At 39.9% G+C, this 16,087-nt stretch overlaps 1 protein-coding gene across 2 annotated transcripts in view; it reads left to right on the plus strand.

The window, feature by feature from the left end:
- The window catches only part of txk (TXK tyrosine kinase), a 48,135-nt gene that overhangs the window by 25,427 nt on the left and 6,621 nt on the right, over positions 1-16,087 (plus strand). For both annotated transcript variants that reach the window (XM_072252751.1, XM_072252753.1), the window contains 7 exons: positions 234-299; positions 2,558-2,612; positions 6,378-6,457; positions 8,106-8,239; positions 9,548-9,622; positions 12,152-12,323; positions 13,564-13,780. In XM_072252751.1, coding sequence (XP_072108852.1) covers positions 234-299; positions 2,558-2,612; positions 6,378-6,457; positions 8,106-8,239; positions 9,548-9,622; positions 12,152-12,323; positions 13,564-13,780 — 799 coding nt within the window. The remainder of the gene's footprint in view (positions 1-233; positions 300-2,557; positions 2,613-6,377; positions 6,458-8,105; positions 8,240-9,547; positions 9,623-12,151; positions 12,324-13,563; positions 13,781-16,087) is intronic.

Raw genomic sequence — 16,087 nt, forward strand, 5'->3', positions numbered from 1 at the left:
TCTCATCTCTGCCTTTCAAAGTTACTGTCAATTTATTATCAAAGTGTGTAAACATCGACATATACTACCTTGAGATTGGACAAATTGAGTGAATTTGCTTGCTTAATGCCATAGTTTAACTTTGAGAAGAATAAGTACATTTCCCAAACTTTAAAATCAGGCTGCAGATTGTTTACATCATGTTTACAATGCTTCATGAATCTGAACAGAGAACAATTAATGTGTTATTTCAGAAACGAAGGATTCATTCCAAGCAACTATGTGACTGAGAAGAAAGCTAATAATATAGAGGCATTTGAGTAAGTTCACCCTGTAACCAATTGCTGTTTCAATATTAAGAAGAATATTGTTGTGTTATTAAGATGTAGTACTTTAAAAATCAGTATGTGCCTTTAACTAAACAATATCCTTGTGCTGTCATGTGCAGTATAAACTGTTGTGGTAGTCAATACAATGATACATTTATGTGGTACAAAACTGCCTTGTGGTGCAGAAGTTCCTGTGGTGATTTGCAATAAGGGAATAATGTGAACTTCAATTAATTACATTTTATGATACTGAACCAATTGTTGAGCAGGTCATCCGTCAACATTGGAAAACTGTGTGGAAGTCGTCCAGTCAGGCAGAGGTGGCAAAGACATCTGAAATGTACCATGAGACTCGCAACTGCGGTTGCATAGTGGTACAAAGAATTGAATGGGCAGTGGGGTAGCGTAGTTTAATCAGAGTTCAATTCCCATTGTCGTCTGTAAGGAGTCAGTACGTGCTCCGCATTACCCTATAGATTTCTTCTGGGTGCTCTGGTTTCCTCTCATATTCCAAAGGTGTACGGGTAGGGTTGTAGGCATACTATTATGGTGCCAAAAGCACGGCAACATCTGTGGGCTGCCTAGTACAATCCTCGTTAGAAATGCTAAATGATGCATTTCACTGTACACAGGACCAATGAAGGCAATATTTCATTAAAAAAAGGAGCCCAATCTCTGTCAACTCAGTTACACATGAAGCACTCAAGATTTTCTATGACATAGTTACCTTCACCACTGTGTGAAGAGCCTCGCCTGAAATAGTTAAAATAGGGCCTGGGGTATAGTTAACTGCATTTTATGATGTTAAGAAGGCTGACGTCTTGGTCCTTAAAGGGTTAGTGAGTGGCATAAAGTCTTAGTATGGAGCACCCATCATGGAAACACATATTTGGCCACCCAGTCCATACCAACCATTAGGCATCCATCTTCAGTACATCACCCCATTTTTATTCATATAGCTTTGACTGAAAGTGGCTCGACTGTGTGGCAACACACAGCTCAAACCATATCATCAAGTTCGCCGATGACGCGACTGTGGTGGGTCTCATCAGCAAGAACGATGAGTCAGCATACAGAGAGGAGGTGCTGCTGCTAATGGACTGGTGCAGAGCCAACAACCTGTCTCTGAATGTGAACAAAACAAAAGAGATAGTTGTTGACTTCAGGAGGACATGGAGCGACCACTCTCCGCTGAACATTGACGACTCCTCCGTAGAGATCGTTAAAAGCACCAAATTTCTTCTGGGTGAGAATCTCACCTGGTCCCTCAACACCAGCTCCATAGCAAAGAAAGCCCAGCAGCGTCTCTACTTTCTGCGAAGGCTGGGAGAAGTCCATCTCCCACTCCTCATCCTCACCACATTCTACAGAGGATGTATCGAGAGCATCCTGAGCAGCTGCATCACTGACTGGTTCAGAAATTGCACCATCTCGGATCGCAAGACCCTGCAGTGGATAGTAAGGTCAGCTGAGAAGATCATTGGGGTCTCTCTTCCCACCATTACAGACATTTACACCACACGTTGCATCTGCAAAGCAAACAGCATTATAAAGGACCCCATGCACCCCTCATATAAACCCTTTTCCCTCCTGCCATCTGGCAAAAGGCACTGAAGCATTCGGGCTCTCACGACCAGACTATGTAAGAGTTTCTTCCCCCAAGCCATCAGACTCCTCAATACCCAGAGCCTGGACTGACACCAACCTACTGCCCTCCACTGTGCCTATTGTCTTGTTTATTATTTATTGTAATGCCTGCACTGTTTTGTGCACTTTATGCAGTCCTGGGTAGGTCTGTAGTCTAGTGTAGTTTTGTGTTGTTTTACGTAGTTCAGTATAAGTTTTTGTATTGTTTCATGTAGCACCATGGTCCTGAAAAATGTTGTCTTGTTTTTAGTGTGTACTGTACCAGCAGTAATGGTCCAAATGACAATAAAAAGTGACTTGACTTGACTCTTAAGTGTTGTTTCAATCTGTGTGGCTAAATACTTCCATACTTTGTCAGTCTTCAGCAACAGATTTCCACTATAAGGAATACCATAAGAAATAGTATGCCATTCTACATGCATAGGAATACACTGTACTGAAGTGCCTATGATACTTTTCGCTCAGCTTTTTTGATTCATCCTTTCGTAACTTGAGGAACTGCTGAATAAAGAAGTATTGGTCATTTTCAATATAAATGCGATATTGCTATGCCAAACATCACACATATAAATAATGATGATAGCATTCTCTCTTTCTCCCAGGTGGTATTGTAAAAATATCACAAGAAGCAAAGCAGAGCAGCTTCTACGGCAAGAGGTAAATTATATAAAACTTCCAACTATTACATGTTGGATGCGTATTTAAATTGAAATTACATGTTACATTTTTTTAAAAGTATTGTTTTAACTACTATTTTCAATTTGGAATTTAAATAGTTAAGCAAAAGGCATGACGGTTGTGCGGTGTATTACACAGGACTACAATTTTAAAAGCAAAAATATTTGTGGTTCATCACTTATGAGACTAATTTTATATTTTAAGCATTGTTAATAATTTCAAGAGGAAGTGAAAGAAATTGATTTCCATCAATCACGCAGTATATATTCTTAGTGAATCAGCAGCCACTCATATTTTTTTCTTTTTGTTTAATGAAAGCAAGTTGATGAAAAGTGACCCAAACATGCCTCATAAAAGAGATTAAGGTCAGGAACAAGAGAGATTCTGCAGACACTGGAAATCCAAGCAACAGACACAAAATGCTGGAGGAACTCAGCAGGCCAGGCAGCATTCATGGAGAAGTGTCCTGCCAAAGGGTCTCGGCCCAAAATGTTGACTGTACTTTTTTCCATTGATGCTGCCTGGCCTGCTGAATTCCTCCAGCATTTTGTGTTTGAGATTAAGGTCGGGATTAGGTTGAATGAATAGCCATGTAAAGTCACCAGAAATATTACCTTTATATGGCTACTCTGAAAAAACATTTAGAATTCAGAACAAAAGGGATCAAGTGATTGATCATAAGCAACTAAAAATGGAATTTGAAGTGAAACTGGCAAGGAATGTAAAATGGATTGTGGAAACCTCTGCAAGTCTGTAAGGAGAAAAAGGATTAGTGAATATAGATGTAGCCCCTTTATTTGCAATAGGAAGTAAATAAATCAGTCAATCAAACTAATACAGGAAATACAATTAATTAAAATATTAGTGAAAATCAAAAAAACTGCAGGTGCTGGAGAACTAAAACAAAAACTGAAAATGCTTGAACTACTCAGCGGATCATATCTGTGGGAAGAGAGATAGAGTTAATGTTTTAGGTCAATGACCCTTCAGTGGAAAAGGGAAGGAGAGAAATGAAGCTTGTTAAGCTGCAGTGAGGATAGCAAAGGGGGATTCCCTGAATGGGTGAAACCAGGTTGATCATGCGGTTAAGCTGTGAGTAAAGCTATCTGGTCAGTGAGTGAACGGGAGCAGTTAGAGAGGGAGAACAGGGCTAGAATAATGTAGGGATTGCACAATGCAGAGCAGGAGGACCAGCTGGATAGGTCAGGCTGAGCATATTCTCCAGTGCCAGAGGCTAAAGACAATAAAAGTGGAAAAAATTAACTAGTTGAGTCAATATCATAAATAGGTGACTGTTAGACAGAAGCAAAGTTACTGGAAGTTGTAGAATTCAAAATTGAGTCCCAAATGCAGCAATTGGCCCAGATGGAAAACAAAGTGTTGCTCCTCAAGCTTGTGTTGGACTTGTTGTAACAGTAGAAGGGACCACAGATGATAGTTCAGAGTAGGACTGGGACGTGGAATTAAAGTGGCAGGTAATGGGAAGCTCAGGGTCTGCCCTGTAACGCAACATAGGTGTTCTGCAACATGGTCACCCCATCTGCATTTTATTTCTCCAATGCAGAGATGATCACATTCTGTGATTAGAAAATTAGTAACAGTAAATAAATAATATGCTGGAGAAATTACTTGGACAGAAATACAACATATTCCCATCACTTGGTAATTTGCATTCTGGACTGCTAAAAGATGAAATAGTGGATGAATTGTTTTCCAAACTGCATGGACTATGACATGATTTGTGTAGATTGGTGAAGAGCAAATTCAAACTCATCTTTTAAAAATGAGACAAGAGACTGACCTATTGGCTGGTTAGCCTACACAATGCTAGAACCTCTTACAAAGGTTACAAGGGCCTTACAAGGGGTACTTGGGAAACATTAACAAGATTAGACAAATTACGTGAGGAACTCATGCTTGACAAATATGGTGAAGTATTTTTCAGGATGTAACTGGTAGATTAGATAAAGAAGAATATGGTGCATTTTAAAACGCAAACAACAATATGCTGCATTGATACTTTATACTTTATTGTCGCCAAACAATTGATACTAGAGTGTACAATCATCGCAGCGATATTTGATTCTGCGCTTCACGCTCCCCTGGAGTACAAATTGATAGTAAGTATTAAAAATTTAAATTATAAATCATAAATAGAAAATAGAAAAGGGAAAGTAAGGTAGTGCAAAAAAACCGAGAGGCAGGTCCGAATATTTGGAGAGTATGGCCGAGATCCGGGTCAGGATCTGTTCAGCAGTCTTCTCACAGTTGGAAGGAAGCTGTTCCCAAATCTGGCCGTATGGGTCTTCAAGCTCCTCAGCCTTCTCCCAGAGGGAAGAGGGATGAAAAGTGTGATGGTTGGGTGGGTCGTGTCCTTGATTATCCCGGCAGCACTGCTCCGACAGCGTGCGGTGTAAAGTGAGTCCAAGGATGGAAGATTGGTTTGTGTGATGTGCTGATTATGTGTGATTTTGAAGCTTCAGGGACCTTTGATGAAGTCCTACACAATCACTCAATGAAAATTCATGGGATTTGGGACAATGACTTGGCATGGATTGAAATTGATTAATAGGAATGTGAGAGTAGGAATAAGTGGGGTACCACTGGAGTAATGTTTGCAGGCCTGCTATTCCATAATTGGATGAGAGAGCCACATTTCAAATTTTTAAAATTTGTCGATGACATGAATTTGGTCAGGATTGTAAGTTCTGAGGAGAAAGCAAAAAGGAGTCAAAACAGTTTGCTCAAGTTGAGTGAGCAGGCAAATGTTAAGCAGAATAACATGGATAAACATGTGAAGTTATCCACCTTGGTAGGGGAAGCTGTGTGAAAGTTATTCACCTTGGTAGGAGAAGACAGAATATAACTTAAGTGGTGGAATCAAAGCAGAACCTAGTCCATCCCTCAAGGTGGAAGTTATTCACCTTGGTAGGGCAAGGCGAAATGTTGGTTAAATGGTGAACTATTAGGAAATATTATGTACAAGGGGATACGGATGTTCTGTTACAGTCAGGTACAACAAGCACTTAAGTAGACAAACAATTCACCGGCGTTCATTGGAAGACATTTTGAGTGCATGAACAAGGAATCTTACTACAATTATACGAAGTCTAGGTGAGACCACCCATAGAATGTTAACTGCAGTTTTGCTCTGCTAATTTAGGAAGGCAACCACTTGTAATGGGGGGAGGGCCATTGAAATTAACCAGAATGATTCCTGTGTTGGTGAGGAGGGATTGAGTTCTTCAGGGCCTGCACTCCCAGGCTTCCAAAAAATTAGACAAAGTCACATGGATCTTACAAAACCCTGATAAGTCTTGACAAGCTGGAGGCTTTGGTAAGAGAAATGTTTTCCTTGGAAGGGCGGTCTGAAATAAGTATCATAGTCTCAGGAAATAAAGTGAGTCACTTAGAATTTCTTCACTCAAAGGGCAGTTAGCCCGAGGCATTCATTACCACAGAAATTAGAGATCAAATTTCTGAATGTATTTAAGAAGGAGCTAGATGGATTTCTAAACACAAAAGACATGAAGTGTTGATGAGGAGAGAGTGGGAAGGAACGTGATATTGGGTTAGAGGACCAGATGAATGTATTGATAGCTGAAGTCTCAAAGGACTGAATGGTCCACTCCTTTTTTTCATGTTTCTTTTCACTAAGTGTGCTTAATCCAATTTTATCACCCAAATCTTCTGTTCACAGGTTTTTAAAGCAATTTACTATCTTTTCATGTATATTTTCTTTAGGGTAAGGAAGGGGCCTTTATTGTCAGAGACTCCAGCCAGCCTGGAATTTACACTGTATCTGTTTTCACCAAAGCTGGAGGGTAAGCAATGATTTGACAAAACAGTGTACTCTATCAATTCGGTTATGGAAGTATAAAAATAAGAAATATTTTCTGGAGTCTCACTGTTCTTGCTTAGGTTTCAAAGTGCATTCAAAAGCAAAGCCCAGAATTCATTGTAAAGCTGGCAGTCCAATAGAGAACTGCTGTCAACCACAGGGAGTGGGTCACTGTTGAAATTCCTGAAAGCGCTGAAATTCCATACCTACAGTATGTGTTGAGGCCTGGAAGCACAGCACATGTGTACATTTAGATGATTCACATTTGATATCGTGGTCCATTGCTGAATTTAGCATCAGGTCTAGGGGCTGAGCTCCATTGTACTGAGCTGATGGGTCAGACACATTGGGCTAGATGTAGCCAGAGCTGGCATATTGAGTGTTCCCACTCATTTCAAAGCTGCCGCTGACCCGCAGAGAAGAGATTGGTAAATGTAACTGATTTGCTTTTATTATATTTATCATAACTAATAATGCTATTCCTCGTTAATTTATGCCAGATAAATATGTTTTTACACAGAATAATCAGAGACATTTAGAATCAGTTGTGAAGACCCTTGGAACTTCACTGAGGTGCTCTGGGAGGGGTCGCAGAACATAGCTTATGGCCTAGTTTTCAATCACCGATCACTCTGCTCTGAGATCTCAAGCTGCAAAAATGTACTGTACATGTGGGAATCACACATGGTACATGTTCCAAGTCAATTAGAGCTCAGCCCAGCAAATGTTTAATTCTTGCACTTCAGCACATAGTTTAATTGGACATCCCCTCACTGACCCATATCAATGGCTACCCTCTTGTATTAAAAAAAAATTCTCTTTCTTTATGCTTGAAGTTCTATCTCCACCTGGAATTTACTGATCAAAGACAATGCAGAAATATCAGAGCCCTGGTTTTTTTACTTGAAGACCTCATACTTGCACCCTCTCAAGTTGTCTATTTCCATTACTGTTTGACCTGACGCTGTTTCCTTTGTGGTTTTGTATGACTGCAAAACCATATACTGTACATTAAGTGGGAGCCTAATATCAGAGGATAATAGATAACCCATGATGGAATGGTGGAGCAGACTTGACCGGCTGAATGGCCTAATTCTGCTCCTGTATCTTATGGTCTACATTAATATTTCCATTTGCAATGACATATTGACTCCTCTTTTATTTCTGTAATGTTAATAAGCTAGTTACATGTCAGTTTATGTTCAGTTTCCCTTCAAGTACTGAAGACTTTCCAACTTCAGGCATGTTATTTGTATTGTCATTTGTGCAAAGCTCAGACATTGAGGCTAGGTGCCCAAGGCAGCTTCATATTCTTATCAAAAGTTGAGTAACATTGTAATCTTAATGGTGATTTGACTCTTGGTATTGATGCAGTAGCTGCAAAATCGTGAACTCTTTTGGAAGCACAGGGCATTTCTTTCTAATAGATTATCTTATTGACTTTTCTATTGGGTATTAAAGTATTGTTGATATGGTGAGATCAATGGTTAGTACTGATATTATTGTAAGTTAAAGTGGACTTCTCCTTTTGTATCCAATCCTTCCATTGAGAGTGTTCTATGTGATCTAATATGGAATCAAGAGTACTTGAATGACTAAAATTTACTGATCATTTTTGTATGTTCCAACAGAGATCAAAATGGATCAGTCAGACATTACCACATTAAACAGACACAGACATCACATAGACAGTACTATGTGGCGGAGAAACACTTGTTTGATACAATTCCTGAGCTTATTGAATATCATGAACACAATGCAGCAGGTATGGTGAAGTGTAAACATAATTCCATTTAAACATTTAGTTAATGTGATCTCCATGTACTTTCTCATCCATCACCTAGATAGCATACCTAATTCTGGTTCAGCTCACACTGGAAACTCAGTGCTAGGAATGTGAGCAGGCTGTAACAATGCTGGAGGTGCTTTTTTGCATGAAGCACTAAATTTAGACTATGTTTACTTGGTTTACTTGTCCACTGGATAGTATAGACAATTTGGCTGTTCAATAAAGAACAAGAAGTAATTCTCTAGGCAACATTCCTCTTTCACCCAGTGATACCTCATTCCTGCCAGTTTAGCTCATTATTGTCTGCTGTGATTTACACATTCAGAATGATCGTTTGATCTTTCTATATTCCAACTATCTCTGCAATTCGAAGTAACTAACGTGTGAAACATTTTGAGCACAACTAGCAGAGTGTTGGCACAAGCTTTTTTCCTACTTCTATCCCAAGACATTTGGCCCTTGAGGGATTGGATGTCGCTGGTTTTGCATAATTTTCCATAGTGAATTAACAGAGGATTCTCTTAGAGTTCAGATGTCACACTGATGCACAATTGAAAATGCAATGAAAGGCTACAACAGGTAAAACATGACATCCACCTTTGTTTCATGTCACTGTGGACATAAATTGGATAATTCCCGGAATAAATTGTGGTAGTTGTGTATCAGCATATGCCATTCCTTTTGGCACTTAGGGGAAATTTTGGTGACTCCCTGGACAACTATGGGTTCATCTTTCAACAGCACTGGTCTGGATCCCTAATCAAAGTCCTTTTCTTGCCTTTACTCCTATTGTCCTCACCCCTGGCATAGAACCATTTCTATGTGTGCCATCTCCGCATGTGTGATCGCTCCCTGAGATCCCCAAATAAGTCAAGGTCCCAGCTCCTCCCCCCCCACTTACAAATTTACCAACCAACCTAATTCCTCAAAGATTTCAACCTAGCCTCCAATGGACATCTTTTACCACTTCCCTGCACTTCATCCGCTCACCTGATTCAACCTTTCTGCTCTGTGGCTGTTTATACAAGACCACTGGCCCTCTCGTCTGCCCATACCAGGTGCCACATTCTTATTGAAGAGAATGTGCTATATCCATTCAGTGATATTCAAGGATTTGAAATCAAGATAAGAACTTGCTGTGACATTTTGACTAGGACAAACAGACTTACTATTTTCAATTGCTTTTTACAAATGTACGATCTTCATTTATTAAGTGTCAGTATCATAATGAACAGAAATAAATGTTCTTAAGGCAATAATATTCCACTTTATATCTTTGCTTAGGCCTCATCACAAGATTCCGATATCCTGTTGGATTAATGGGAATGTGCATTCCTGCTACAGCTGGCTTCAGCTATGGTACTATATTCTATTCTATATACCTCTGTATCCTAGTCTATATACCAATATCCAACAGCTCATTCCTCTTGATAATAAAACACAAAATGCAAAAAGTGAAACTTGAGTAATTAAGAGTTAGCTATGTACCACTTACAGTGATGCTACTTTCAGATAGTCTGGACTTTGCTTGAATGGGGATAGGAGATGTCTGTCACAGTTCTGCTCACCCGAACTGAAATACCTAGCAGTCCACATGTTGTCCATTTTATCTGTGAGTTTTCTGCTGAGATCCTTGGCCAGCATTAAGTAGGCACTGGAGGAGCTGAGCACCGTGATTGGCACTCACGAAACAGCATACCCTGATGCCTTCCCTATTATTGCGGGGCATTTCAGTCAGGCCAGCTTGAAGAAGCTGTCACCAATATATCACTTGTGGAACCAGAGGTGCCAACACACTTGGCCACTGTTACAGCACCATCAAGAACATGTACCGTGTCAACCCTCTCCTGCACTTTGGAAAGTCCGATCACCTGGCTGTATTTCCACTCCCAGTGTATAGGCAGAGACAAAGGACCGCAGCACTAGTGTGAGGACCAAGAAGGTATGTCAAGAGAAGTGGAAGAGTGCTTTGAGTCAGTGGGTTGGACAATATTCAAGGATTCATCTTCAAGACTAAATGAATATGCCACTGGCTTCATCAAGGTCTATGTGGATGATGATGTGCTGGAGATCTACCCTGGGCCCAACATATTGACATGGAGGTGTCACTGCACAGGATCAGAAAAAGCTGCTTGCATTTACCCCATCTATACAGCTCATAATTTAGCACTGTATAGCTCTATCAAATCTCCTCTCATTCTTCATTGCTCCAGGGAATAAAGTCCTTGCTATTCAACTTTTCCCTATAACTCATATCCTCAAGACTCAGCAACATGCTTGTAAATTTTCTCTGTGTTCTTTCAATCTCATCGATATCATTCCTGTAGGTTGGTGATTAGAACTGTACACATACTCAAAATTTGGCCTCACCACTGTCTTATACAACTTCAACATAACATCCCACTCCTGTATAATACTTTGATTTTGAAGACCAATTTTTCAAAAGCCCTATCGACCTGTGATGCCACTTTCAAGCAAGTATGTATTTCCAGATCCTTTGTTCTGCTGCACCCCTCAGTGCCCGGCCTTTCACTGTGTATGTCCTATCCTGGTTTGTCCTCCCGAAGTGCAACACCTCACTCAGCTGCATTAAGTTCCATCTTCCATTTTTAAGCCCATTTTTCCAGGTAGTCTAGATGCAATCTTTGATAGCCTGGCTTGCTGTCTATTATACCCCAATTTTTGTGCCATCCTCAAATTTGCTGATCCAGTTCACCACATAATTATCCAAGTCACTAACATTAAAGAACAACAACAGACCCAGCACCGATCCCTGCAGCATACCATTAGTTACAGTCCTCCATTCAGAGCGGCAACCATTTACTACCACTCTTTGGCTTCTCCTTCAAAGCCAGTGCTGAATCCAATTTATTACTTCATCCTGAATGCCAAGTAACTCAACCTTCTGGACCAGCCTCCCATGCAGCACTTTGTCAAAGGGCTTGCTAAAGTCCATGTAGACAATGTCCACTGCCTTTCTTTGATCAACTTTCCTGGTAACCTGCTCAAAAAACTTTATAAGATTGATTAGAGATGACCTACCATGCAATCTCCCCCTTTAATGCTCATGAAGACCATTCAATGTTTTTCTTGAAGACATATTAAAGACTTTGGGTGGCATGGTAGTGTAGTGGTTCGCATAATGCTTTAAAGTGCCAGCGACCTGGGTTCAATTTCCGCCACTGTCCTAAGGAGTTTGTACATTCTTGCCGTGACCTCTTGGGTTTACTCCAGGTGCTCCAATTTCCTCCCAGATTCCAAAGACGTACCGCTTGGCAGGTTAATTGGTCAAATGGGTGGTAATTGGTCAGCAAGGGCTCATTAGACCAGTAGGGCTTGTTTCTATACATATCTCCAAATGAAAATAAACAAATAAATGTTGCAGGATGAAAATCCATTTGGATTCTTTGGCACATCTGCAGTAGCTTTAGCGGAGGAGTCATAGATGAGGTCCCGGGTGAGGGTGGTACAGTAGTCTAGCAGTTAGCATAATGCTATTTTAGCACCAGTGATCACAGATCAGAGTTCGATTCCCAACGCTACCTTTGAGGAGTTTGTACTTTCTCCCTGTGACTGCGTGGATTTCCTCCGGGTGCTCCGGTTTCCTTCCAAAGACGTACAGTTAGGGTTAGTGAGTTGCGGGCATGCTATGTTGGCACCGGAAGCAGGCAATACTTGCCAACACAATCCTTGATGATTTGATTTGATGTAAACATCCCATTTCACAGTATAATTCGATGTGTATGTGACAAATATATAAATCTTTAAAATCTGAATTTTTAAATAGAAGACTGAGAAAGATGCATAATATTTTCATACTGATAACTATATAATGAGCAGATTGACGTAAAGAAATTAATGACTTAAGGATGACTTTTTTTCCCACAGAAAAATGGGAGATCAACACATCAGAGCTGACTTTTATGAAAGAACTGGGCAGTGGACAATTTGGGATGGTGCGTCTAGGAAAATGGAGAGCTACGCATAAAGTAGCAATCAAAACCATTTTTGAAGGTGCCATGTCAGAAGAGGATTTCATTGAGGAAGCTAAGGTTATGATGTAAGTGCCACTGCTCATATAGACATAGAGACCGACCTACATAATGAAACTGACCCCGAAAAACATCCTGAGATCTGCCTAATTGACGGGCATTCCTTTCCAATGTAATTCCCTGTTGTGACAGGCTGCATTTAAATTATTTAGCTGTTTCAAGTCTCTAGAGGAGGGAGAACACTTGTATGTATGAAAATAGCAAAGCGGAGGAGATTGATTTTCTGCCCTTCAAGGAGTATGCCGATGTGGGTTACTTTTTGAGGAATGATTATAACAATAAGGTGATATTCCATCATTGCCATGAATCTTAAATACACCCATATACACATCGCCACCCATCATACTGTGACTGGCATTCTCAATATTTGTTGTCACTTCCAAGGGAAAATCTGGAAGCAGAGGTAGTTGTTAGGAAGGCAGTCCTGTCCAACATCCACCATCATACTTGTCCATTAATGCAACGGTACTGTGCACATTAAAGCAGAATGGTAAAAGAGAAATTATGGGGACTGTGAAGGAGTTGCAGAATCTGCACACAAGAGTGAAGCTAATAGTGAGCAGTAGAGAATGTACTTGGCTTCCATTCGGATGAGGTTGGCTGTTTTTTGGGGAAGGAGGCATATATGTGTGCCATAATTGTGCATATATGCACCAATAACTTATTTTGTTTGGATGACTTTTAGGAGGCCTGAGTCCTGCTTGATCCCTCTCCACATCCTTGAGCAGATCGCTGGTTTGCATGCAGTATTATCCAATACTCAAGTATTTTTGAAGTATACACATTACATATGTGTATGTGACCAGTCCCTTCAATGATGGCATCTTTGCTTTTTGAATATATATTAAAGATTTCAATGTGAATGCAGAAGCTATGAAGAGTAGGTTTGTAAACTACACCAAATTTGGCACTGTTGTGGATGACAAGGACTGTTGTCCAAGCCTGCAGGATATAGGTCAGAAAGAAAGCTGAGGACAGCATTAGCAGATGAAATTTAATTTCTGTAAATCAAGGTGATGTATTTTACGCAGTTAAATAGCAGTAGGATATATACAGAACATTAATTTTGTTTCTGTCTCTACTGATGCTGCCTAACTCACTAAATGTTTGCTGAAATCTTTGCTAAAATTCTTGGATATTTGAATTAAACTTAATTCCGCATGTCAGAAGGATTATGTGAATTTTACATTTTGGTGTCCTAATCTAATAAAGTCACCATACTGCTCATGTACTCTTTTCTTTCCACAGGAGATTATCTCACCCAAATCTGGTTCAACTTTATGGGGTCTGCACACAACAGAAGCCAATTTGTATAGTTACTGAGTTCATGGAAAATGGCTGCCTACTCAATTATATGAGACAGAGACAAGGCCGGCTGAACAAAGATGCCTTACTAGGTATTTGTGAGGATGTGTGTGAAGGGATGGCATATCTTGAGAGGAACCATTTCATTCACCGAGACCTGGTAAGTTATCCCAGAAGTTTGAAAACTTGATATAAGGGTTTAGACTAGTAGTTGTCTGGGATAATATGAAGAAGTATAAACGCTTGTTGGAGAATTTGAGTACATTCATTAATTCTACCATTTCTAGTTTTGACCAGGTTTGACCTATGTAGCTATTGTTACATATATTCAGGATCAGAACTGTTAGTACAAATAATCAAGATCACGTGTAGTTAATGCTTATGGTAAAGCATATATTCTGTATTTCCTTCATTAATTAAAAATCTACATTTTAGAAATTTATGTTTATATATATTATATTCCTTACCTCAATGTGTTGGAAGGAAGAATATGAGGAAAACCAGTTCTGTTCAGTGAATACACATTCCATTTGGGACACCCATTATCACCCTGCAGTGAGCCACAACAAAATTCAACAACAGATTGAAGTTACCTGGAATATTTCTTTTGGTATTAACACTTTAATATCCTGCTACCAGTGAATATATATGGATACAGCAATGACATTACTTTTATGCTAAAGACAAGCCTCAGCTTTCTGCTAAGATTTTGTAGCATTAAGTTCTTGACAGGAACTGGGAAAGCTGTCTACCTGTGAGAAAGAAAAGAGTGACTCTTGGGTAAATAAAGAACCTGCACTTCAAAACTGTTAGCAACACACACAAAATGTTGGAAGATCTCAGCAGGCCAGGCAGCATCTATGGAAGAGAGTACAGTCAACATTTCAGGTTGAGACCCTTCAGCAGTCAATATAATATATTGGATTTTAAAATCACAAAATCATAGGAAATTGTTGGCACGGAGGGTGATCAGTCTGCACAAGCCTCACCTGTCTATCCAATATGGTCCCATTTCCTTCCCTTGGTCTAGAACCTTATGGTATATAGGGGATTATCCAAGATGATCTTTAAATTTGGCCAAAGTTGATTGGAAGGGGACACAAGTAGGGATGACGGCAGAACAATAATGGCTGGAGTTTCTGGGGACAATTCAGAAGATAGATATACCGTATCCCAAAGATGAAGAAGTATTCTAAAGGGAGGATGAGATGACCGTGGCTGACAAGGGAAGTCAAAGACAGCTTAAAAGCAAAGAGGAGGGGATATAATATAACAAAATCAGTGGGATGTTAGAAGATTGGGAAGCTTTTAAAAATCAACAGAAGGCAACAAAAGGCCACAAGGAGAGAAAAGTTTAAATATGAAGGGAATCTAGCCAATAATATAAAAGAGGATACCAAATGTTTTCCAAATATATGAAGAGGAAAAGAGTGGATATTGGACTACTGAGGAGGCAATAATGTAGGATAAAGAAATGATGAAGGAACTTAAGTATTTTGCATCGATTTTCACTATGGAAGACATCGGTGGTGTGCAAGAATTTTAATAGTGTTAGGGGGTAGAAGTGAGTGTTGTTGCTATTTCTAAGGAGAAAGTGCTTGGGAAGATGAAAGGTCTGAAGGTAGATGATTGGCTGACCAGCAGGAAGCAAAGATTGGGAATAAAGGGGTTCTATTCTGTTTGCCTGCCAGTGACTTGTGGTGCTCTGCAGGGGTTAGTCTTGGGACCGCTTCTGTTCACATTAAATGTGAATGATTTAAATGATGAAATAGCTGGCTTCCTGGCCAAGTTTGTGGATGGTACAAAGATAGGCAGCAGGGCAAATAGGGCTGAGGAATAAGGAAGAGCTTAGACAGATTGAGAGAATAGGCAAAGAGTGGCAGATAGAATATAGTGTTGGAAAGTGTATGATCATGCAGTTTGGTAGAAGGAATAAAGGCAAACTATTTTCTAAACATGGAGAAAATTCAAAAATCAAAGGTGCAAAGGACTTGGTTGTCCTTGTGCAGGATTCCCTAAAGGTTACCTTGCAGGTTGCATTGGTGGTAAGGAAGGCAAATGCAATGTTAGCATTCATTTCGAGAAGACTAGAATATAAAGGTAAGGATGTAATTCTGAGGCTTTATAAGGCATTGGTCAGTTTGCACCTGGAGTATTGTGAACAGTGTTGGGTACTTATCTAAGAAAAGATGCACTGGCATGGAGAGGGTCCAGAAGAGGTTGACAAGAGTGATTCCAGGAATGAAAGGATTAACATATGAGGAGCATTTGATAGCTCTGGGCCTGTGCTCACTGGTGTTTAGAAGAATGAGGGGATATCTCATTGAAACCTACCAAATATTAAAAGGCCTAGATAGATTGAATGTGGAGAGAATGTTTCCAATAGTAGAAGAGTCTAGGACCAGAGAACAATTTTAGAATAGATACATGTCCCTTTAGAACAGAGATGAGGAGGAATTTCTTTAGC

Source organism: Mobula birostris, chromosome 3 (genome assembly GCF_030028105.1).
Source record: "Mobula birostris isolate sMobBir1 chromosome 3, sMobBir1.hap1, whole genome shotgun sequence".
Classification (NCBI taxonomy): Eukaryota; Metazoa; Chordata; class Chondrichthyes; order Myliobatiformes; family Myliobatidae; genus Mobula; species Mobula birostris.